The sequence below is a fragment of the Acinonyx jubatus genome, chromosome B2, assembly GCF_027475565.1.
Source record: "Acinonyx jubatus isolate Ajub_Pintada_27869175 chromosome B2, VMU_Ajub_asm_v1.0, whole genome shotgun sequence".
In the NCBI taxonomy this organism is placed as follows: Eukaryota; Metazoa; Chordata; class Mammalia; order Carnivora; family Felidae; genus Acinonyx; species Acinonyx jubatus.
In genome coordinates this window covers 86144203-86169687 of record NC_069385.1, presented here as the reverse complement: position 1 = coordinate 86169687, position 25485 = coordinate 86144203, and the positions used below count along the sequence as shown (strand labels likewise).

Sequence of the window (25485 nt, the reverse complement as noted above, 5' to 3'; positions counted from 1 at the left end):
TTGATGCTTTCCATTTCTTTGTTGAACTGCTCATTTTGTTCATGCCCTATTTTCCTAATCTTGTTTAGTTGTCTGTGTATGTTTTCTTGAAGTTCACTAAATGTCCTTAAGAGGATTATTCTGAATTCTTTTTTTATGTTTCATAGATCTCCATTTCTTTATGGTAAGTTTTTGGAGCTTTATTAATTTTTTTTGTGTTGTCATAGTTACCTGATTTTTTGTGATCTTTGATTCCTTATGTTAGTATCTGTGCATTTGAGTAATTAAGCTCCTATTCTGGACTTTACAGGTTTGCTTTGGGCAGAAAGTTCTTTGCCAGTCAGTTTAATTTGGATTTCTGGGTGTATCTGCTGGTGATGTCCTTGGGTAGGCAGGGCCTGCTATTACAGACTACTTTGGGGTGAGGCAATTGTTCAAACTCTGAGGACAGGGATAGGGAAGGTTGCCACTAGCTGAAAACAGCTGCGTAGAACTGTTGGCTTGTTTCCCTACCCAAATGAGGTTGCAGGGTAGGATCTGTGTTTGCCTAGATTCTCTGGTCAGGCTTGCTAGATGTTTAGGACTGAGTACTATATTCAGTAGTAGATGGCGCTGTGAATTAGCTTTTTTGCCCTGGCAGGGCAGCAGGATGGGATGCAGGGTCTATATTCCTTATTGTTTGGGGACCTGAATCTGTTCAGAGTGTATACTAAATTACCTGGCCAGGTGAGGCCACCAGTTTTTCTCTGCAGACAGGGGAAGGCTTGGGCTGTGGTTCCTATTCAAGTGCCATTATATGTTGAATGGTATATGCAGCTTTCCATGTGTTCTGGCTATGTTCCCTGGTCAGAGAAGCTGAAGGCTATATTCAGTGATAAGTGATGTTACAAATTAGATTCCCTGTCCAGGCTCAGTGGAAGAAGCACCTCTAAAGCTGGTAAAACTTTTTATTTATTGTCTTAACCCAAGCTGACCTGCATCCCAGGTTCCCTGACTGAACAGGGCCACTGGTTTTGTTTTGCAAACTCAGATCTGCCTGCCTGCCTCTCAGCTTGAATGTCACTGACCACACAGCTTCCAAGAATTGTCTCCAGCCATTCTGGTCAGATGGAGCCAGAAGATACATTCCACAGTGGGTGGGGCTGGGATTCAGCTCCTTGCCTGGGCAGGGCCAAACCAGTCTCTAGGGCTGGCAAAACTCATTTGAGGACCTGAATCAAGCAGATCTGTACCCCATCAAGTTCCCTGGTCAAAGTGTGCTCCTTAACTTGACCTGAAGATGAGCAAAAGTGCTGGTTGGGATTACTACTTGTCACTGCAGGAAAAAACTCAGTCGGTCAAGATCCAGGTGTTGGTTATTGTGAGCTCTCCCCTGTTCTCCATCATGGTCAGATTCCCAGTGGCTGAGCCATGCAGGTTCCCCTGCAGTCCTCGTGGTGCAAGATCAGAGTAGGAGTTCTCACAAATCAACCCAAAATGCTGGGGGAGACTGGTTGATTCCCCCCTGGGTTCTCTTTTCCTTCTGGAGGAACTGGAGGCTCAGGGGAGACCTGTCTGCATGGTGCTATGCTGGCCTGGGGTTGGGGCAATGTGGTCAATGTGTAGCCTCTACTTTTACCCTTCTAATGAAATCTGTCTAGGTCTCTGTGATGCAGAGAGTATGTCTGCCTTACTCTCATGTTCTAGGATTCCCTTGATAGTATCTTGTTCTCGAATAGTTGTTAGTTATTCTTGTGAGAAGGAGCAAAATCAGAAACAATCTGTGTTACCATCTTGGTGATATCACTCCTCTGTTCTTCTTTGTGAATTCAGTATTATAGTTTATTTATCAATTTTACTGTTTTTCTCTTTTCTTGAGCGTTAATGTATATATTTATTTTTAATATTTTTTTGTTTTGTTTAGATTCTTTGTTCTGTTTGAACTTCTTGAAGTTACATTCAGTTTTATTTTTTAAACTATGTTTTTAATTGGAGCAAAAAATAGTTCAGGCCACATATGTACACTTGCACACATTCTATAAAGTTTGCTAAGTCACATTCCTATTTTCATTATTTTAAAACAAGTTTGTGATTTTACTTTTCTTTTTATTTTTTCTAGATCGTAATTTAGGAAGGCATTTATAACTTCCAAAGTGTTTGAGTGTTGATCTTTTTTTTTTTTAAATTTATTTATTTATTTTGAGAGAAAGACAGAGAGAGTGAATTGGGGACAGACAAAGAGAGTGAGGGAGAGAGAGAGAATCCCAAGCAGGCTCCACACTGTCAACACTGAGCCCAACGTGGAGCTCAAACTCAAGAACTCTGAGATCATGACCTGACCTGAAACCAAGAATCAGACCCTTAACTGATTGAGCCATGCAGCCACCCCCAAGGTGTTTGAATTTTTATTTAAACTTAAAAAAAAATGTTTTATTGCACTGTGGTCTGAGAATGTAGGCTCTGTAATTTCTGATTTGGATCACTTTTGAACATTTTCTTTGTGACGATATTTGAATTTTTATGAAAAGTTATATTAATTTTAAAAATAGTGTCCATGTATATATATGTTTTCCTGTTTTTAGGATAGAAAAGTCAACATATAAATAGATCCAAACTTACTAATTATATATATTTACCCAGTATATGTTTATCAGGGGCTAAGAAGGATGTGTTAAAGTGTCCCATAACAAAATGCTTTCCTTTTCTCATTTCTAATATTTCTAACGCCCTTGCTTTATAGGTATTGACATGATCTTACTCTGCTTGTAAAGTTGAATGACTATTTTTTTCCTTGTGATACATGTCTTTATAAACACGTAATGACCCTTGGGCCACCATTAATATCTTTTGCCCTTTTTGAAATTAGTATTTCCTGTTTTCTTTTGTGAGTGCCTGATGCATACTTGCCCATTCTTTATTTTCCACTTGTCTATATCACTTTGTTTTAGAGTATTTCTTATAAATATCATGAAATTCAATGATTTTAAACTGGATTTGAAATTTTTTGTCTGCTATTAAGGAATTTTCAATCATTCAAATTACTATTATGACTAAAATGTTTATTCATATTTCTTTTGTGATTCTTTTTGTGATTTTCCTCAATTTTTTAGTAACATTGCTTATGTCATAAGTTTTTACACTCACTAATATTTGTCTTTTAATTGTGTAAAGAATTATTTTGGATTTTTCAGAATTATACTTATTAATTCATATTTTTAATGATCAGGATTATAAAAGAAAAGGAAGATTTTGACTCCCTTCATACAAAATGAAGAATTTTGTTCAGTTTCCTTTCTGCTTTGTCTTTTCCTCACATCTGTTTCTCTTACCAAAATCTACAAGCTTCAATCCATATAATTATCATTAAATTCATATTTTACTTGATGTGTTTGCTCTTTGTTTTATAACAATATTAGCAATAGTTCTTGTGATTACCTTTCTGTTGAGCTGGCTTGATGTATATCATGACTTCCTCTGCTTGAGGTCTTCATTAGGATTCATCTCTTGGTCAGTAAGAGTATAACTTTAACCTTTTCGAGAACCACACATGGATAGTTCATTTTTTGAGCTCCTGCAAACCTGTGGATACCTGTTTCCTTCATATCTGAAGGTCAAATTCTCTGGAAACATAATTCTTGCAACTTTTACCCTCACAATTTTTCCCTTAAGAGATGTTGCTGCATGGGCTTACATAATTTTGTTTGTGGAAAATAAAGTCTTATAAATAGCATGTGGTTCAATTTTATTAGAAGTCATTAATTCTTTTCCTTCCTGAATGCTTAAAATAAACTTTCTTAATTATTGAATTTAAAGTTTTTTTTTCCAGAACGTAAGTCAATGTGATTCTATTTCATTTTCCAGTTTAATGAATTTTTGCCTTGAATATAGTGAACACTTCTGATTTTAATACTCAAGTCTTTCAGTGATGGTATTCTTTTATGTTCACAACTACTTCAGTAGTTTGTTTTGTAACTCCTGGTACAGATATAGGAGGTAAAAGAATTTCTTTAGGTTTAGGTACATAATCTGTGAGTGAATTTTCTGAGTTACAGTTGCATTTTTAGTTGTTTTCATTCTTTTGCATATCAGTCACGCCTCTTATAATCTTATACTTTTTTTCATTCTCCGTATAACTTTCAGCTTCTGTTTCATAGAGTAAATGTTTTCTTTCATCTTACAAAGGATGACAAATCTTTCTAAAGTGGGTAAAGTAACTTTGGAAGGTATACTTTTTAATATAGGAGTTGAGAATTATGTTCCTTTTCCCTTTTCCTTCAATTACCCCATTTTCAATTTATTGTGGGCTTTGGGTTTTTTGTCTGTGCCTTTAAATAGATAGACAATTAAATAGATAATCTTATTTTTCTATGCAAGTGGTTTGTCAGTAGATTTTAGCACTACCATTTTTCCATTGTTAGGCTAATATGCCAGCTTTTAGCACAATTCTTTTTTTTTTAATGTTTATTTATTTTTGAGAGAGAGACAGAGTGTGAGTGGGGAGAGGCAGAGAGGGAGACACAGAATCTGAAGTAGGCTCCAGGCTCTGAGCTGTCAGCACAGAGCCTGATGTGGGGCTTGAACCCACGAACTGTGAGATCCTGACCTGAGCCGAAGTTGGACACCCAACCGAGCCACCCAGGTGCCCCTCTTAGCACAATTCTTACCATATGTTGTTGTTGACAGTTCTATTGGCTTATGAAGGAGACTTCTTCCTAAATCTCAATTCCTGATTTTCTACACATCTGAAGTTGTAGTGCATGAGAAACTGAAATTCCCAGTGGGTCAGGGTCCTGGGTGACTCAGTTCGTTGAGCGTCTAGTTCTTAATTTCTCTCAGGTCATGATCCCAGGGTTGTGGGATTTAGCCCCACGTTGGGCTGTGTGCTGAGCATGGAGCCTGCTGAAGATTCTCTCATTCTGCCCCTTTCTCCCATTTGTGTGTATGTGCGTGTATGTATTCTCTCTCTCTCAAATAAAAAATAAAAAATAAGTAAAATAAGACAAATTTCTCAGTGTTCCCTGCTTTCAGGGCTCTTCCTCTCTTTGCCCAGTTGTTTGACATCCCTGAAGTTGCCTCCCAGATTCTGGCACAGGTTTGCCTGAAAGTTTGGGTCTCCTTGCATTGTATTTTCATATATTTTTTTTAATTTCAAACAAATTTGGGTGAGAAGTTAGTTAGGAAAATCTTCATCAGGGGCTTCTAGCCAGCTTCTCTTTTAAAACAGAACCCTTTATACATCTTAGACAGATGCTTCCAAGCCAGAGAATCTTGCTGTTGTCTTAATGTCTTGAGTTCTGGAGGGCACTTTGGAATTTGTGTCTGTATTACTCAATTAAGCAATCAATGATGAGAATGAATAATTCAAAGAATTGATCATCACACACATGCTAGTTTTTTTTTTCTTTTCCTGCTTGGTGCTTTCTGTTGACCTACTTCCTTATAAAATAACACAATTAGCTGGTCGTCCAGATCTTACTGACACTAACAAAGAGTGCCATCTGTTGATGTGCATGATGTGCTCTCTAGTACCAGTCCTTGATTACTTTGTGGAACTCAAAGCACTTCACCGTTTTATTGTGATTTTAATCTTTAAAAATACCTCAGGGTCACTGTAAGGAAAAATCATTTAAATCATTCCCATCTTACAGATGACCAGCATGAGGCAAAAAGCAAGGAAATTGTGCTATAATCAAAAGAAAGTCACTCTAAAAATCAGTAGTATGATCCAAATCACAAGATTTCCAGATAGATGGGTTTTCCATTCCTTAGCATCTGAGTGACCTTCCCTTTTATAATGGGTATATATAATGATTTGTGAAGTACCTCACTGGCCAGTGCTGTCCCCTCTGGGAAGGTGGTTTTCTCTGCAAAACACACCTTTGCAAGTAGACTTTGAAGAGTATTGAGAAAGAAGGGGTTACTTGTCCAGCTCAATGTGACATCTCACATTTACTGCTTTAGGAGTAATCAATAATATTAAGTTCATTCAATAAGCTAGCAGATATTTTAGTGATCTTAACATATCTTTAATTAGAGAATTATTAGTAGTTTGTATTCAGAGCAGCCTGGCTTGTCCAGAAAATTAGAAAGAGGTCTTAATGGAGACCTGTCATCTTACAGGAAAAAAATATGCACAAATCTGAGTTTCTGTTATATTTCTATATTTTTAGGTGTTTTTGTTTGTTTTAGTGATTTGTACTTTGGAGAAATACATGAATCTTCAGTAGTTTGTGGCTTATAGATACTTGGGCTTCATTAACAAAAGGGTATTAAAGAATGGAAAGAGACACAGGTGAAATAACTCAACGTGTGTGTGTGTGCGCGTGCGCACTTCCTTGCTACATGTCAGGTTCTTTTCTACGTATGTTGAAAGTCATTTAATCTTCACTACCACATATGAGGTAGTTACTGTTATCATATTCATCTAACAGACAAGGAAAATAACAATAAGAAACGCTTCCAAGACCTTACGGCATACTGACCAGCCAGATCACACCCAGGCAGTCTCAGACCGGTGCTCAACCTTTTCTCACCATGCCATCCTCCCTGCAGACAGTGCACCCAGAGATTTTCCAACCCTGTTTTATAAGCCAAGCTGATAAGTTTAGCCAACCCATCCTTGGTGGATGAAACAGGGCTCACAGTTCATAAGAGAGAAACTAGCAAACCATGTCCCAAAAGGACAAATTTGAGAGAAAGAAAGTGCTAAGGGGAACCTTCTTATGGAGTTTTAATTCAAAAGCAGCGTCTCTCTGAGACATCTTTCCACATTCCTTCATTTATGTTACTCCACTGGGATTTGCCCAGCCCCCCTGCTTAACCTTTGCTTCCTTACTTAGTAGCCTCAAAAGTGGGAAACGTTATGAAAAGAAGCACAAGTGTCAGAGCAGCCAGCTGGCAGAGGGAAATTCCAGTCATATTGTTCATCCCCTTGTGAGCTTTTTATTTCAGTTGTTCTTTGGCACACACAAGTCAAAAGCTCAGCTGGCTGTCTGCTTCTTGACGGATGACAACTCTGCAATATTCCAAATGTCCAAACACAACTAACCAGATCTGGTCTTTGTGCTCCTTGAGAAAGCTGTAGTAAGTGAAAAAATTATAAACCAGTGCTTGATGGGTCATGGGTTGTTTAGAAGTAAAGTCATAAGAATAGGAAAGAACAATCTTTATTCTGTGGCCTTGGGTCTCCAGTAGGCTCAAGGACTGAGAAACAAGTCCCTAAACATAGACTTTTGTATCATAACCATGCTCAGAACTGCACTGTGGCTCTGTGGGGCTTAGAGAATGAAGTCAAGGCACGTCACTTGGCATTTGAAGTGTTCCGTGTTCTGGCTACAGCCTTCTATCCGGTTCTGTCCCTTGCACATGCCAGGCTGCTATTCCAAAGTTACACACAGCCATGCCATTGTCTGCACATGACATGCATTGTGATTGGCCAATGTTTATGTCTTGATAGGTACTAAAGCTTTTAAATATCACCCTTCCACATGTATTTCGTATAGTACTTTAAAGAATAAAATCTTATTCATTTCTTGAGCTAGACTGTATACTTCTTAAGATCATTGGTTGTTTTTTTACTCCATTTTATATTTGCCACAATACCTAGTACTTTATGGTTCCATAGTATGTGCTAAATAAATTTTTCATATGAATAAAAGAATGAAAAATACTGGGAGAATATACCTCTGTGTTTCTTATCTTGTCCTGAGAAGGGAAAACAATTGTGGCTGGGCTAGCCTGAGAAGGAAGCATGTGTGTATCTCCCAATTGTGGTGGCACAGAATTTCCAAAGCCTATGGAAATGCAGGGAGAAATTGTGAAACTGTGTGGTGTTTCTTAGTGGACAGGGAGCAGAAAGAATCTTCTCAGAAGCTCATATAGTTTCTGTGGAAAGGGAAAAAGTTAGGCCAGGATAATGGATCCAAGGTAAGAAAAACATAGGGTTCTGATGACTGAGAAATATCTAAGAGTTTCACTTACCAAGGACACCCTGGGCACCATAGCTCTACCCTCCCATGACAGCGAACACCATTGCCCAAGTTCCAAGAAATGAAGGCAACTAATAACTATTCAGTATCTACTAGTGCATATTAGAAGTATTTTAAAAAGTCAATCTCAGGGGCACCTGGGTGGCTCAGTTGGTTGAGCGTCTGACTTTGGCTCAGGTCATGATCTCACAGTTTGTGGGTTTGAGCCCCGCATCAGGCTCTGTGCTGACCGCTTGCTCAGAGCCTGGAACCTGCTTCAGATTCTGTGTCTCCTTCTCTCTCTGCCCCTCCCCCACTCACGCTTTGCCTCATTCTGTTTCTCAAAAATAAATAAATGTAAAAAAAATAATAATAAAAAGTCAATCTCAGAGTGTAGTGCTAGGCTACCTGGATTCAAATTCTGCTTCTGCCATTCACTAGTTATGTTGTCTTGTGCTTCCATTTCCTCATTAAATTGGATTAATAATAGTATCTATCTCATAAGATGGTCAAGAGGGTTTTAAAATAAGTAAATAGTGGGGTGCCTGGGAACCTCAGTCAGTTGAACATCAGACTCTTGATTTTGGCTCCAGGCATGATCCCAGGGTCATGAGATAGAACCCCACATCAGGCTCTGTGCAGAGCGTGGAGCCTGCTTGGATTCTCTAAATTTACACAATCAATCAATCAATAAAATAATTAAATATAGCCTAGTGCATAGAAAATAACATATAATCATTTATTAAATTGAAAATGTGAGCATATTATTTTCCAAGGAACATTGTTTTATGCAGTAGTTCATTGCAATTGTATAGGCACTCGGATGTTCATAGTAATACTATCATAGTAGCCCCCAAATGACAACTGCTCAAATGCCCCCCACATTAGAATAGAAAGGTAAGTTGTGGTATATTCACACAATAGCATGCTTATTCAGCAGTGAATACAAAAGACCTACTGTTAATTGCCGTGGTATAAATGAATCTCACGAACTTAATATTAAATGAAAAAAGCCAGACACACAAAAGAATGCATTCTGTATGAGTGCATTTATATAAAGTATAAAAATTGGCAAAGCTAATCTGTGCTGTTCAAAGTGTAATTGATACTCTCATGTACAGGAGGACTTCTGGGGTGTTGGTAATGTTCTGTTTCTTAGTGCTGGGGTGCTAGTTACACAGGTGTGTTTATTTTGTGAAAATTCACCAAATAGCATGTTTATGAATATATATGCCTTTTGTATGAATATTGCACTTCAATAAAAAGTTTCTAAAATGAAACGATTGTGATAGTGAAATAAAAGTGGACCCTGCTGTAACAATGAATTAGCAAATGATCGTAGATTCATGCATCAACTAGGAAGGTAATCAGTAAAATCTTTGGAGTATGTAGGTGGAGACCTTCTAGTAGTGGTCAGAACCAACCAAAGAAGGGTTTTCAAGGCTTTGGCTGGTGAATTATAACAAAATCTATAGGTGACCCTATAGGTGAATTTTCTTTCAGTCTTTGTGGCCATCCTAAATTTGTATCACTTTTACTTCCTTTGAATATTTTAATTTGACTTAAGTTGTAGTGATAAAACAGCAATGGAGAAGGTGTAATCGTGTCACAACTTTCTTCTACTTTATTCCATTATCCCCACTCAACACTTTCATACCCCGTCTCCCAGTGCTCACAGTTAAGTCTTTCTCCTTTCCTGAAATTGCCTTCTCTGACTGATCTTGCTGTCTTGGGAACCTTTTTGCACAGCAATCCCTATATCTGGTCAAGAGCTTTTCTACATTCTAATAATTAGTATTGCCTTTAACAGAAAAAGTAATATAGCTATGGAGTTATTGCTTATTAACACAAAAGTAACTAAGTAACTTTAATGTCTCATCACTGTTTATCTTATAATGAGCAAGTTAATATGTAGTCTTTTTCTTTCTTTTAAAAAATACCATTGATATAAATGCAAATAACCTAGATAACCAGCAAATATTGAATTAGTTGGTGAATTATTCTAGTAATTAGACAATTTACTAATATGTTCAAGAAAGTGCGTGTCTATTTAAGAATGACTTCAAGGATTCCAAAGTGTTGTGTGATGAGATAAAATGGTGGCAAGAAGTGTTTGCTACTTTTGTATAGAATTTTGACTTCATGGAGGAACTGGTAATTCAGAAGAGTCTTATATGGAGGAAGGCAGTTGGGTGACGGAAGATTATGAAGATGGAAGACCCCTTGCTTGTGAGCTACCTGTTTCTTTAGTGACCAAATAGAGGAGTATTTAAAATCTGATTGGCTTTTGATAAGTGTTTTTAATGGAATGAATGAAGGGTGAGTTCTCTTTGAATCTGTTGATGAAGACCTTATATTCTAATCCATTGTGTATGGATCTTTGGTTAAATTATCAGAGAGTTAAACTCAGAACCCATGATTTTCTGGATTCTAGATTTTCAGTCAAGAATATGCTCAATACTGTACAAGAGTAATATGATCCTTATGACATGTAATAAAATGCTCTTGTTGATATATGTGAATACATCTAGGTTAAAATTCATATAAACAGCACTTAAACCAATTTTATAGTTTCAATACATTTTAATAATGAGCACAAATTTTAAGTATAATGAGAACAAAATAGTTCATCATATTTTAAGGAATTTTCTTTCAATAGATTACATATATAATTGTAGAGATATTTTAGTTCTTTCAGATAATGGCATTTCCAAAAAATTTAAAAGACATATAAGAATACAGAAAAATTGACAATCCATGAATATTCAGTTTGTCTTGCCAGTAGAGAAGACAACTATTTATTATGTTACATTATTATTATATTGTTTATTTATACTTCACACATTTAAGCACGCCTTAATTCTTTTTACTACTGCTGGCAGGTATTATAAATTCTGTTTTACAGATGAGCAAACTTGAGATTCACTAAGTAACTTGTCTAGGTCATCATACATAAATGAAAGAAGCAGGATTTAACCTAAGTCTGTCTGGTTTCAAAATTTGCTTGGTCTCTACTGTCTGATCCCAACAGCCAGATAAATGTCAGATGAATGAACACACACATACACACACACACACACACACACACACACACACACACACGCACACACACATAGAAATTTATTTCCTTCTATCCTTATTTAAAACTATGTATTAGCATAAAAAAGCATACAGGTGCTATAATAATTATATAGGCAATCAGAAAATGCAACAAAAGAATATTCTGAATTGGATGGAACTTAGTTTATTCATATAATCACTTACTGAGTGTAGTCACTCCAGTGACTCTGGTTGTAATTGAAGCGCAGTGGAAGTTTAGAAACATTATGGTTGATGGTTCCTCTCACTTACCTCTTCCTTTGTAAATGTCACTGGGTGCTAGAAATCAGTTCACTCTGAAAGATTCCCTTGTCTCCATGCCCCAGTTTCTCTAACACTGTATTTCTTCCTATGATGACAGTAGGGGGCACTTGATGAGACCCCTTTTGCACTGGTATGCCAATGGAATTTAATAGAACAATTTCTCTCAGGCTTCTTCAAATGCTCTCTCTCTTGTTTCAAACTGTTACCAAGTATGTCACTACTAAATCGAAATTTCTGGGGAAAGAGATAAACCATATGTTGCTTTTCCCTTCAGCATATTTTAACCATATGGTACTAGAAATGGGAATGCAACAGTGCTAGTAATTTAGACTCCCCGTGCTCCTAACACTACCCCATTCCCTAGCTAATTAAAAAAAAATCCTTACTACTAGCTTGGAAAAGTTGTCTCTGCCAAATAAATAAGGAGCAGGACTAGGAGAGAAAATGTAACTGAAAGGTGCATTTCTGATGAAGTGGGCCTGGGCATGTGGACACATCAGCTCAAGATGGTAGATCACAGAACACACTCTGAACTCCTGAAAATTTTCTTTGTTTGACTTAATTCTGGCATGGAACAAAGAGCTCCCAGGTTGTCACTGGTACAATACTCGTTGTCAGCATAAGGGCTAAGCCTATAGCATTATATTTTATTGGATTTACATTTACTGAATACTTGAGGAGTGACAGTTGTTATTCTGGGTAACACTATAAAAATGTTTTCAACAGTGTAAGAATGACAGCAAATATCTTTGACATAAAACTAATAAGGTTTTAAGGGTTTTTTTTTAAAAAGTACGTATGAGATAAAAGTTTGTTAGATACTAGAAAAATCGGAAATTAATCACATAGAAATGTCATGTCCGCTGGTCAAATACAGCTATTCATTTAAATAAAAAAAGATCAGATTTGATATGAATTGATTTCATGTAAACTAAAAAGCACAACTCAGAGCATCTGCAAATTTTATATTCCAGTCTGTGCTTTGCTTTTCATTGTGTTCATGGTGTCTTTGAACATAAATAATGTTTTTATTTTTAATTTTAATATCATCACATTTATCAATCTTTTCTTTTTTTAATGTTTATTTATTTTGAGAGAGAGAGCGAGAGAGAGTGAGTATGATTGGGGGAGGGGTAGACAGAGAGGGAAGAGAGAGGAATCCCAAATAGGCTCTACACTGTCAGCACAGAGCCTGATGTGGGCTTGATCTCACCAACTGTGAGATCCTGATCTGAGCGGAAATCAAGATTCAGACACTTTAACAGACTGAGTCACCCAGGTGCCCCATCAATCTTTTCTTTTAGGGATTTTGTTCATTGAGTGTCATTTAAGAAATTATCCTCTATTTCAAACTCATAAGGATTTTTTTTACATGTTTTTCTTCTAAAAATTTTAGTTTTCACTTTTAGGTATTTATTAAATATAAAATTTATTTTTATATATGGTAGGAGTAGATACCTGATTTTTCTCTGATAAGGAAAACCAATCATCCTTGTACCATTTATTGGATGATTCATTGTTACTACTTTGTAATGACATTTATGTTACCCATTACATTTTGATATGTGTCTGGGTCTATTTCTGATCTTTGTATTCTGTACTCTGTCAATTTGCTTATCCTTGGCCCACATCACTGTTTTAACCACATTAAATATAGAAAATTCTATCTCATAGGACAAGCCTCTGTTTAATTCTCATCTTCAGAATTGTTCTAGCTATTCCTGGCTCTTTAATTTTCTAAATAAATTTTAGAACTATGTCAGACTCCTTAAAAATGTCTGGAGCTTGGCTGTAATCATATTGAACTTATAGATGAATTTTGGGGAAATTGAAACTCATACACTTGAGTCTCCTCATCCATATTTTGTTAGGTAGAACTCTAACATTTACAGGTTTTGATGCTATTTTGAATAGAATCTTGTTTTCTTTTATAATTTTTTAGTGGTTATTGTTAAGGTATTCAACTGCAATTTATTTTGAATGCTGATCTCACAACCAGAAAACTTTCTTGACTTGCCAGTATTTTAAATAATTTGTACATTTCTATGGATTTTCCATGCAATTAGGTCATCTGCAAATAAAGATGGACATACATGTATTTCTGTCTAATACTTTAGTATAGTTTACTTCTTTTAATTATCACAGTGACTAGAACTTCCAATAAAATTTTAAATAAAATGGTGATAGTAGTCACCTTTATCTTGTTTCTGGTTTAAAATAATGCTCTGAAGTTTCACAGTTAAGAATAATAACTTGCTTTAGCTTTTTCACAGGTATTCTTTATCAAGGTAAGGAAATGGTCTTGTCTTCTGAGTTTACTAAAATATTTTACTATAAATGTAATTTTTAACATTTTATTTATATTTTTTGTCATTTATTTAGATGATTGTATAATTGTTCTCCTTACTTGTTACTATAGTGTGTAACAGATTTTCTGATGTTGCACCACCTTGATAAACTTTTCTTGTTCCTGGTATATATTTTTTTAATAGGTTAATTATACTCATTTGTGTTTTATTTAGCATTTTTGCATCTATAAGTGAGATTAGTCTATACTTTTCTTGTATGTCTCTTGGTGGTATTTATTGTTGCTTTGTAGTTACTGTTCTTGTGGTTCTTTGCAATAGTTTATATAAAACAATAAGGAGTTTTTTCCTTGGAGTTAAGATTACCTTGAAAGTCATCTGGGCCTCTGGTCCTTTGCAGAATCTAACAATATTGTAACTATTAATAATCTAATTTCTGTAAACTTCATTGCCTTATTGGCAAATGGAAATGGTTTTCCATTTCATCTTTGAGTTTAAGCGATTTATATTTTTCTAAGTGTTATCCATTTCATCAAAGTTGTAAATTTCATTTGCTAAAATTTTTTTCCTAGTATATCCTATTACTTTTTAGAATCTTTCCAGTATCTGTTGTTAGTCCTCTTTTAAATGATCTCATGTTGTTTTTTATATCATCTCTCATTCTTTGCTTCTTGAATAGTATTTCTGGAGATTATAGCTTGTTTTCTTCATCAACACTATTGTTTCTCAGCTTTCCATTTTATTCATTTCCCTTATTTTTATTATTTCCTTTGTTCTGTTTTCCTTAGGATGACTTTACTGTTCTTTTTTGTTTTTTAAGTTGAACACTTGGTGTGTACTTAAAAATTCTTCTTCATTTTGTTTTCATCATATCCACTTAAGTCCACAAACATACTGTAATATACTTCAGCATTAACACACACATTTTTATATGTACTATGTAGAAAAGTCATTCTAAATATATTGTAATTTCCATTGCTGTTTCCTCTTTGCTTCAAAGATTATGCAGGAGTTTTTAGTTTCTATTCACATATAAATGTTTCACTATATTTTATTGGTAATTTATACCTTAATTATCTGAAAATATATATGATATAATTTCTTTATAGCTTATTGAAGCTTACTTGTGGACAGAATTCCTCCTTGTATACTTAGAGTCTCTTTTTCTATTTTCTAGGCATATACATATATAATACATATATAAAATAAATTTTTTAGTATTATATGTGTGAGACCAATATTGTTCAAATATTTTATATATTTACCATTTTTTGTTTCTAATAAAAATGTGTTAAACTCTTATACTGTGATTGTGATTTTGTATCTCCCTGCTAGTCTTTTTTTTCCTTTTAATTCCAGCATAGTTATTATACAGTGTTATATTAGTTTCAAGTGTACAATATAGTGATTCAACAATTCTGCACATTACTCGGTATTCATCATGATAAGTGTGCTCTTAATCCCCTTCACCTGTTTCACCCATCCCTCCATCCACTTCCCCTCTGGTATCCACCAATTTGTTCTCTATAGTTAAGAGTCTGTTTCTTGGTGTGTCTCTTTTTTCATTTGCTCATTTGTTTTGCTTCTTAAGTTCCACATATGAGTGAAATCCTGTGGTATTTGTGTTTATCTGACTGACTTATCTCACTTAGCATTATACCCTCTAGCTCCATCCATATCGTTGTAAATGGCAAGATTTCATTCTTTTTTATGCCTGAATAATATTTCATTGCATATATATACCATATCTTCCTTATCCATTCATCAGTTGATGGACACTTGGGCTGTTTCCATAATTTGGCTATTGTAAATAATGCTGCTATAAGCATCAGGGTGCATGTATTCCTTTGAATTAATATTTTTGTATCCTTTATGTAAATACCTAGTAGTGCAATTGCTGCATCATAGGTAGATCTATTTTTAACTTTTTGAGGCACCTCCATGCTGTTTTCCAGAGTGGCTGCATCTATTTGCCTTCCCACCAATAGTGCAAGAGGGTTTTCCTTTCTCCACATCCTTCCCAAGACTTGTTGTTTCTTATGTTGTTGATTTTAGCCCTTCTAACAGGTGTGAGGTGGTATCTCATTATGGTTTTGATTTGTATTTCCCTGATGATGAGTGTTGATGATGAGTTTCTTTTCATGTGTCTATTGACAATCTGAATGTCTTCTGTATTCTATATTATCTTCTTGATGGATTGTTCCCTTTATGATTATATAGTGTCGTTTTTCATTTCTTGTCAAAGTCTTTGTTTTAAAGTATATTTTGTCTGATATAAGTATTGCTACCCTGGCTTTCTTTTCACTTACATTTGCATGATAAATTCTTTTCCATACCTTCACTTTCAATCTGCATGTGTCTTTATGTATGAAATGAGTCTCTTGTAGGCAGCATATAGATGTGTCTTGCTTTTTTATCCATTTCATTAACCCTCTGTATTTTGATTGACATTTACATTCCATTTGCATTCAAATTAACTATTGATAGGTATGTACTTATTGCCATTTGTTACTTATTTTATGATTGTTTTTATAGTTCTTCTCTGTTCTTTTCTTTTCTTTCTCCCTTTTCTCATGGTTGCTGCCTTTCTTTAGTGATATACTCGGATTCCTTTCTCTCTTTTTTTGCGTATCTATTACTGTTTTTTTTTTTATTTGTGGTTACCATTAGGTTTGAATATAATATCTTACACACATAGAAGTCTATGTTAAGTTGATGGTAGCTTCAATTTGAACCCATTCTTTACTCCTCTTCTCCTGCCCACATTTTAAGTATATGGTGTCATACTTTACATCCATTTTGGGGAATACCTTGCCTGATTTTATGGGTATACTTATTTTTACTGGTTTTGTGCTTCCTACTTTTCTTACTGCTACTTTCGGTCTTTTCTTTCCACTCAGAGTCCTCTTCAACATTTTTTGTAAGACTGGTTTAATGGTGATGAATTTCTTTAACTTTTGGTTGTCTGGGAAACTCTTTATGTCTTCTATTCTGAATGATAGCCTTACTGGATAGAGTATTCTTGGCTGCATATTTATTCTTTTCAGCATTTGAATACAGCATGCAAACTTTCTGCTGAAAAATCAGCTAATTGCCTTATGGAATTTCCCTCGTATGTAACTGTTTTCTCTTGCTGCTTTTAAAATTCTCTCCTTATTACTACTTCTTGCCATTTTAATTACTAAGTGTCTTGGGTTTCACCTCCTTGGATTGATTTTGTTGGGGGATCCCTGTGCACCCTTGATCTGGATTTCTGTCTCCAACACCACATGGGAAGTTTCAAGCTATTAGTTCTTAAAATAGTTTTTCTGTCTCTCTTTCTGTCTTTCTCTGTCTCTTTTTCTGTGTCTTGCTCTGGGATTCCTATAATGTGAATGTTATTGTACTTGATGGTGTTGCTGAGTTGCCTAAATCTAATTTATTTTTTAATTATTTTTTTTCTCTGTTCTCTGGATCTTGATTGCTTCCATTACTCTGTCCTTCAGGTCACAGATCCATTCTTCTGCCTCCTCTATTCTACTATTTATTGCATTTGGTTTATTTTATTTTTATATTTTTTAATGTTTATTTATTTTTGAGAGAGAGAGAGAGAGAGAGAGAGAGAGAGCGAGCATGAGTGGGGGAAGGTCAGAGAGACAGAGAGGGAGACACAGAATCCAAAGCAGGCTCCAAGCTCTGAGCTGTCAGCACAGAGCCTGATGTGGGGCTCAAACTCATGAACCATGAGATCATGATATGAGCTGAAGTCAGATACTTAACCAACTGAGCCACCCAGGTGCCCCTCCATTTGTTTTATTTTTAATTTCAGTTAATTGAGTTCTTCATCTCTGATTTTTTTAAATTTGTTCTGTCTCATTGTTAAGGGTCTTACTAAAGTCCTCCACATTTTTCTCAAGTCCAATGAGTAGTATCTTTATGACCATTACTTTAAATTCTGTATCAGGTATATTGCTTATCTCTGTTTTATTTAGATCTTTTCCTGGGATTTTTTCCTATTCTTTCATTTGAGACATATTCCCATGTCTTCTCATTTTGAACTGCAGGGCACTTTCTCCGTCTTGTGCTCTGAGAAGCATTTTTGGTGGGCAGGACCTATGGTCAGGACAGGTGTTTGCACCCAGTACACTGCTGGGGCTATAGTTGGACTGGTGTGTGTGGTTATCATCCCCTCTCCTCAAGGCAGGAGTCAGTTTGGAGTGGTACTGATACCTGTTGGGGCTGCTTGCACACTTCAGGCTTGTGGCACTGGTTTGGATGGGCTCCTGCCAAGGGCATATTAGAGGGGGCAGGTCTGTAGGAGAATGTGGATGTGGGGTGCAGGGTGTTAGCAAGTTAGCTTGAGTGTTGGCACTGTGCTGGTTCCTGAAGGTATTCTTGTGTTGAAGGCATGGGTTGGCGGTGGGGGGGGGGGAGGGGGAGAAATGATGCCTGCCAGCTTCTTTGTTCCTAGAGAAGTTTCCCCACTATCCCTGCCCCTGTAGCACATGTTTTGAGGTTAGTAAATAAATCTCCTTCCTGTACTAGCCAGGTGTTTTTCAAAGTGTTGTTTCTGTGCTGTATCTCAGCAAGGCTATTTGTTGTGCTCTCTCTTTAAAGGCAGAGACTAAGTTTCCTCTTGCCCTCCAGGCTCTCCCAGAATCAAGTCTACTGATTTTTAAAGTTCCATGTGTCAAGCCCCACTAACTGTAAGAACTCACAAATTATGCCCCTCTGGTTTTCAGAGCCAAATGTTATGGGGATTCATCTTCCCCATGTGGGTTCCCCATGGCTGGGGTGCCTGGTGTGAGGTCTGTTTCTTTCCCCTCTCAGGATCCACAGCATCCTTCCCTCCTGCAGAGACTCCCTGTGGGTCTCTTTAGCTCCTGACAGTGTCTCTGCCCTTCCTACCCTCTTTGATGTGGCCTCTTCCCTAAATTTAGCTGTGAGGAGTCTGTTCTTCCAGTCTTCAGGTCATTTCTGGGTTATTTACACTGATGTGGGTGTTATGTAGTTGTACCCATGGTATTCCATCTTCTTTCCTGGAACTCTGAGATCTCCCGAGAAGGAAAATGGATGTGAAATTGTTAAGAGCAAGAAACAAATGGAACCAGAGAGGATAAGCTAGAAACTTGGTGGACAAACCGGAATCTGTGTTTGTATTTCACTGCCTTCAAGCCTTGATCTTTGATGATTCAGGTGACCTATAGAAGAAGCTAATGCCCTTTTGCTACAGAACTGTGTATAAGGACAGAACTGTGTATAATGATGCAGAAGTTGAAGAAGCTTCAGGACCAGACCCAGCAGGAGTCAGAGGAGCTCTTGGCACAGGGGCTTTCCTGGGCACTACAACTGAGCTGCAGAGCACAAAAGTAGCTATTACTTAACTTCCTCCTTCCAAATGTTATACAAATTTCTATTGAGGCCAACCCTAAACTGGAAATATACAGGGAAGGGAATTCTGGGAAGCCTAGTTCCAATGTAGCTGGATTGACAAGTGCAAAGCCATCACAGATTTCTTTTATTATTACTTTATTTCTTTATTCCTTTAAATGCTTTTAGCTGGTAACTATTTTCTCTGATAGCACTATTCTTATGATGCTTTCTTTTGTCTTTGGTTTAGCTTATTAGAAATTTCCCATCTCTTTGTATATGATTGTCTGTTTATAGTAGCCATAAAAATGCATGCCTCAGATCTCCTGATCGGAAAGCATAATTGACCAGTTTCTCCAGCTTTTGCTATTCTGGATTCAACCCCGTATTCATGAATAGGCCACACTTTTCTTAGTGTAAGGCTGAGCATATCAAGAGAACTAATACAGGCCCATTTCTGGGACATGTAGACTCATCCACCAGGTGACTTTGATTAAAGGACTCCAGATTAGAGTGTCAAAAAACTTATTTGTTTTTTGACAAAAAACTTACCGCAACTGCACTGCTGTACAAGACCTTCCTATCCTATACTTTCTTCCCCCAGTTCTTCACAGGGTTCAGACCTACATCAGTCAGAAGGGTCCCATTCATTTCCCACCTTTCCCTTTTGTCCTCACAAGAATTTTCTCCAATAAATTTCTTATACATTTAATCCTGTCTTAGCTTCTTGGAAAACCTGAACTAATGCACTGTGTATGCATGTGCTTACAAAGTGTGTTTTAAAAAAGCATATAATTTTTAATCAACAAATCTTTTAATAGGTTTCATCTACCTACCTTTATTGTGATTTATAACATATTTAGTCCTACTGTTGCATTGTTTTCTGTTTGCCAGCCTTTTTTCTTTATCTTTAATTTTCCCTTTCCATGGTTTCAATTTGACTGCTGGTCAGGAAAATCTTGGGATATTGGAATAACAAAGCCTAAACTTTTGGTGGTTTCAAGTCAAGGTTATTTCTCGTTCATTCTACATGGTCGTTGTGGGTTGACTTATTGAGTCATTCAGAAACCTAAGCTGATGCAGGCTCCATCTCAACACATGCTTCCTAAGAGAAGCAGAGAAAACAGAATATGCCAAACACCTACTTGGCTCATAAAGCTGCCATCTACAGGTGACACAAGCCACTCCAACTCCTATGCCATTGGTCAAAAGAAGTTACTTGGACATCCTGGATTCAAATGGGCAGGGAAATGCAGTGCTATCATGTGTCTAGATAGAATAGGGTGTTTGTGTATTGTCCAATGACTCTGTAACTTTTATCCCCCTCTGCTGGGCTGGAAGCTATAAAATATATTTTTATTATTTTAATTATTATTCTCCAATATGTCACATATTTAAATATTACATATTTTCTTAACAAGTTCTAGAATGTATATAATATTTTAATCTTCTACCCAGATTTTACTGAGTTACTGTAATGGAGCCATTATAAGGTGAAGTAAATTTCAGTTACATTTGTCATGGGATACATCACATTTTGAACTATAAATTTTAAGTGGAATTATTAAAGTAAAGAAGACCTTTAAATTCAGCAGAAAGGAATTATTTTCACAGAACACCATAAAAATTAATTTCAATAGAGAATCTTATTTCTGCATTTGAAAATTGCAAAAGAAAAATAAAATCAGTTATTTAGTAGAGCTGTATGTTTTTCATCAAGGCAAAGCAGCAGAGACAAGTATATGGACAAGGAGTAAACCAACATTAATTATGCTACCATTCATAAATTGTTTTTCAATTTATCCAAAATATCTAATTTTAGAACGCTAGTGATTAATGTCCACTAGTAATTTATTTCCTAATGGCTGAAGAAACAATAGAAGTGATAACCCGTTTTTCTTTAGATTGGGTTTGGATTGCCCTATATAATCATTTTTGTTCTCTTCTTCATTTCCAGATGAACCCTGAAAGCCATATGTTGAAGTAGCACAAGATGGAAGGAGGCTGAGTTTCTGGGTCACTGTCAGACTAGAAAGGTTTATGTGTACTCTTGGGTGAGTGAGAAATAAGTGTTGCACCAGTAAGATTTGGTGGTTTGTCTGTTACTGTAGCTGGTGTTATCTAAACTAGTACAGTGCTGGAAGGTGAGCTGCCATCTCACACCTATTCTTCCAGCAAAAAAAAAAAATGTGATTTTAGTTTAATGATATATGATTGTCTATCACTGTAATTCATGTATGTCAGAGAAGAGCAGAAAAAATTGCCTTATAGTCATGAAAGTTATTTTCATATAACCACCTTACGAGCTTTTAAAACTGAAAACAAGCTGTACATAGGTAATGGAGTTCTATTTTTTTACTGAAGCAGATTAAATATACATTTTATTTATTTGGGTGGTATCTCTTTGGTTTGTTTCTATTGAATGGATGCTTACTTAATTACTTTAACCTTAGTCTTAACAATTGAAATGAGATTTGAGTAGTCTATAGGATTTTGAAAATTATCATTGGGATGGGTAGGCTGCAAGGTATGTTAAATCTTAGAAAACCAAGAATAGGACTTGCCCAGTGAAGCTTGAAAAAGACTGTTTTAGAACCAATAAATTAAAGTTTTGACACTTATGTAAATAATTTGGACTACAGTCTTTTGAAATTGCTTATCTGTTTCTTCTAACAGATAAATATTGAGCCACTGCCATGTATAAACCACCATGCTGGGCCCTATAGGCAATGCAAAAAGAATATGACAGACTGTCTCACAGTGTCTGCTCTCCAGGATCTTAAATTTTTGAGGTAAGATCTATTCAAATACATAATATGGAATACTATGTTATAAATGCCAAGAGTTATAGGCAGTAAGTGATGCAGGGACTTAATCCTGAGAAGGGATACAGAACCCCTCACTGAGGCAATTAGAGGAGCTTTATCAGTAGAGACAGCATTTGTGATGCATCTTCCAAAAAGGGAAGATTTGATGTATTGAATAAATTGAACAGCTATACCCAAAGCATACAAAACAAGGCAGGATGGTTTCTGGCAAGGGTGTCTTCAGACCCTTCCATGATTTTAATAGATAGATTGAGGCATTCTTGACACATGTTGATTGGCATGATTCTGGGATTGTTTGACAAGTCCATTATCCATAAAAATAAGCAGATTTGGGGTTCCTAGTACATAGGGTGAAGTAAAAATCGTTCTCACATTATAATGCAGAATTGTAACAAAAATATATATTTGGTATTGGGAAACTTAAGTTCAGATTCTGACTTCACAGGATAAGCAGAAATAGTCACTCAATGTCTTTGAGCCTATATTAATTCATAGTATATTATAACTCATCGTGTGTATTTTATTTGCTTCAACTACAACTTTCATGATATATTTTCAAGAAATATGTTCCAGAGGAAAAAAAAGTCTTCAGCTAGGTCAGGTTTTATTACAAGGAGCTCTGCCATTTAACTCTTATAGCCAGTAGATCCAATGATGCTTGAAGTGTTTATGGCAGGTTAGGATGAGATATGGAACTAGTATTAAGGTCGAGTAGAAAAACCACAACAGAAAGGCTGAAGAAAACTTGCATCCTCTTCATCATGCATTATTAAAAAATAGCCCTGGGCTTGCTACTGAATCTTCGTAGATACTGAATATCTGAGCAGATGACCATGTTACCTGAGTTGTGACCCGTTTTTCACTGGGTGTTTTCTGATCCATCTAGACAAAGAACTTTCAACATTTCTTTTAGTGCCCTTCTGCTAGAGCCAAACAAGTTTTATATGTCTGAACAAATCTATGTCACTGTAATTTTTGAAGGATATTTTCATAAGTTACAGAATTCTAAATTGACAGTTTTCTTTTTCCTTCAGCATTTTAAAGATGTCAGGCCATTGTCATTATGCCTTTCCTTGATTTTGATGAAAAGTCTGCCATACATATTACTGGATTTTTCCCCTGAATGTAGCATGCATTTGTGTGTGGGAGTAGGGATGAGAGTACGTGTGTCTCCTTTTTTTTTTTTTTAACATTCATTTATTTTTGAGAGAGAGAGAGAGAGACAGAGCGCAAGCAGGAGAGGGACAGAGAGAGAGGGAGGCACAGAATCCAGTCAAATGCTCTACCCCTGAGCTATACCCCTGTGAGGCACAGAATCCAAAGCAGGCTCCAGGCTCTGGCTCTGAGCTGTCAGCACAGAGCCCAACGCAGGGTTCAAACTCACCAACCGTGAGATCATGACCTGAGCCAAAGTAGGATACTTAACTGACTGAGCCATCCAGGCCTCCTAGGAGTGGAGTATCTGATTTTAAGATTTTCTCTTCTCTGTTTTTCAGATGTTTGACTTTGTATTTATCCAATTTGAGATCCAGTTCATTTTTTGTCTAGGATCTGTGGGTTGATATCTTTCATCAATTTTGGACATTTCTTGAGTATCATCTCAAATATTGGCTCTATTTTCTTCCTATTCTACTTCTTAGAATCAAATACATGTACATTTGAACACAGGTTTTGGATGCTTTTCTCAGTTCCTTAATTTTTTTTCTCCTTTTATTTTAACTTAGATAATTTCTATTAATTTGACTCCTGATTCACTTATTCTTTCTTCTGCTTTTTTTTAGGCTACTGTAAAATAAATGGAACGAATTCTACATTTATGACACTGTATTTTTAAATCCTAGAATTTCCTCTTTTTAAAAATAAGTTTCTAGTATTCTACTAAAATGAAGTTCCCCATCTGCATCTATATTGTCTACCACCTTTTCCATTCGTTTTGAAAATGTATGCATATTAAATTTTTATATGCTAATTCCAATATTTTGGTCACATGTGGGTTAACTTGTATTGACTATTTATTGTATTGATGGATGACATTGCCCTGTGTGTTTGCATACCACATATATTTTTTTAATTTTATGCCAGAAATTGTATATAAAAGTACTGTAAATATTATTTACTGAAGAAAAAGAAATCCCATGGGGCACCTGGGTGGCTCAGTTGGTTGGGCGTCCAACTTTGGCTCAGGTCATGATTTCACTGCTCATGAGTTCGAGCCCTGAATCAGGCTCTGTGCTGATAGCTAGGTGCCTGGAGCCTGCATCAGATTCTGTCTCTGTCTCTCTGCCCCTCCCCTGCTTGCGCTCTGTCTCTCTCTCTCTCTCTCTCTCTCTCAAATATATAAACAAAAAAAACCATTAAAGAAAAAAAAAGAAATCCCATGCCTGTGGCAGGCTGCAAGTGATGAAGCTGAAGCAGTCTAAGTTGGAGTTGAGCTAGCTCTGGGGCTGGTTGTAGCTTTTGTAACATCTGTAGTTCACCACAGGTTTCAAATGTTTTATGAAAGGAATTGGGACTAGTTTATCTGAGCACCAGTGTAAGTCTTTATGTTTTACAGCTCAATAGCCATCTTTCCATGCCATTCCAATTTTTTTTTTGGTTCCTATGGTGGTCTTTTGGCTCTCTCCTGACTTTCTGAGCGTCACAGACTATTTCTACATTGCTGCTGTGGTCTTAGCTTTTGGCACGCCAATGCCTTACACTCAAGTAAGGGCTGTGAGTGACTCAGGGGATGATGTTTCTCAGCTCTGCTGTCATGCACCCAGGTTTTAGTTGCTGTGTACTAGATCCATCTTTTCAAGAAATCTCTCTTACCTTCTTTCCTTGTCCACAGGCTTTAGAGCACTACCGTATGCATTCTGTAAGGCTTTGAGTTACAGCAATCTTTCCCTGCTTTCCACTCAGCTTCTATCCTTCAGCTGGCTATACATGTGTTCAGGGAAAGCTCTGATAAAATTAGGATAAATTTGGTGATTGAGCACACTCTCACAGGACCTCCTTCATGACAGCCACCTTGGCTATAAAAAAAGTTGTTAAAATTTTGGCTAGTTTCTTCTTACCTCTGTCTACAGTGGGTTTGCTCCACCTCCTGTGCCCATGGATTTGGGTTTCTTCTCTCCTAGGAAGGGTTTTTCCATTTTGGGAATTTAATCCATTTGTATTTCTTTTTACCTTCAACTCTCTAATCAAAAAAAACCCAAAACCATAATTTTATAATTTGTCTTCTTGTTCTCTTTATTAAAATGAAAGAAGTGGTCTCGTGATTTTATATATGTATATATATATAGGTATATATATATATATATACACACATATATATGTATATATATGTACACACACATACACACACGTATATATATATAATATTTTAAATACACAGACATTTTGATGTTTAATCATTTTTTTCTGCTTCTCCTCTGGGACCTCTACAATGTCTTGTAATTCTATGATCATAACAATACTAAAATGAGATACTATGTTTACATAAATGAGAGCAATGTATTTACTAGTTTTATTATCTTTTGTAAAACTGTTCCTATTTCTTTCAAGGATCATTGCATATTCCACAAACAAAATATCATTAAATTATCATGTGTTGATCTTTCAAATAGATGATTAATCTTCTGTATTACATCTTTGTATTTTATTTTATGCTCTTTATTCAGTTGACACATGATTAGAAACAAATGTTTCTAGGTTATCAAATATGTGCATGAA

General features: G+C 36.1%; 1 protein-coding gene and 1 long non-coding RNA gene across 2 annotated transcripts in view; one reads left to right on the top strand and one right to left on the bottom strand.

The window, feature by feature from the left end:
• Window positions 1-6434, bottom strand: part of LOC113598552 (translation initiation factor IF-2-like) — a 31335-nt gene extending 24901 nt beyond the window's left edge. The window contains exon 1 of the mRNA XM_053223363.1: window positions 6430-6434. Within this exon, the coding sequence (XP_053079338.1) occupies window positions 6430-6434 (5 nt within the window). The remainder of the gene's footprint in view (window positions 1-6429) is intronic.
• An 11578-nt stretch (window positions 6435-18012) lies between these two features.
• Window positions 18013-25016, top strand: LOC128315603 (uncharacterized). The gene is made up of 3 exons (XR_008298531.1): window positions 18013-18769; window positions 20901-20997; window positions 21620-25016. It is a non-coding gene; the product is annotated as an uncharacterized LOC128315603 (long non-coding RNA).
• Window positions 25017-25485: the final 469 nt, after the last annotated feature.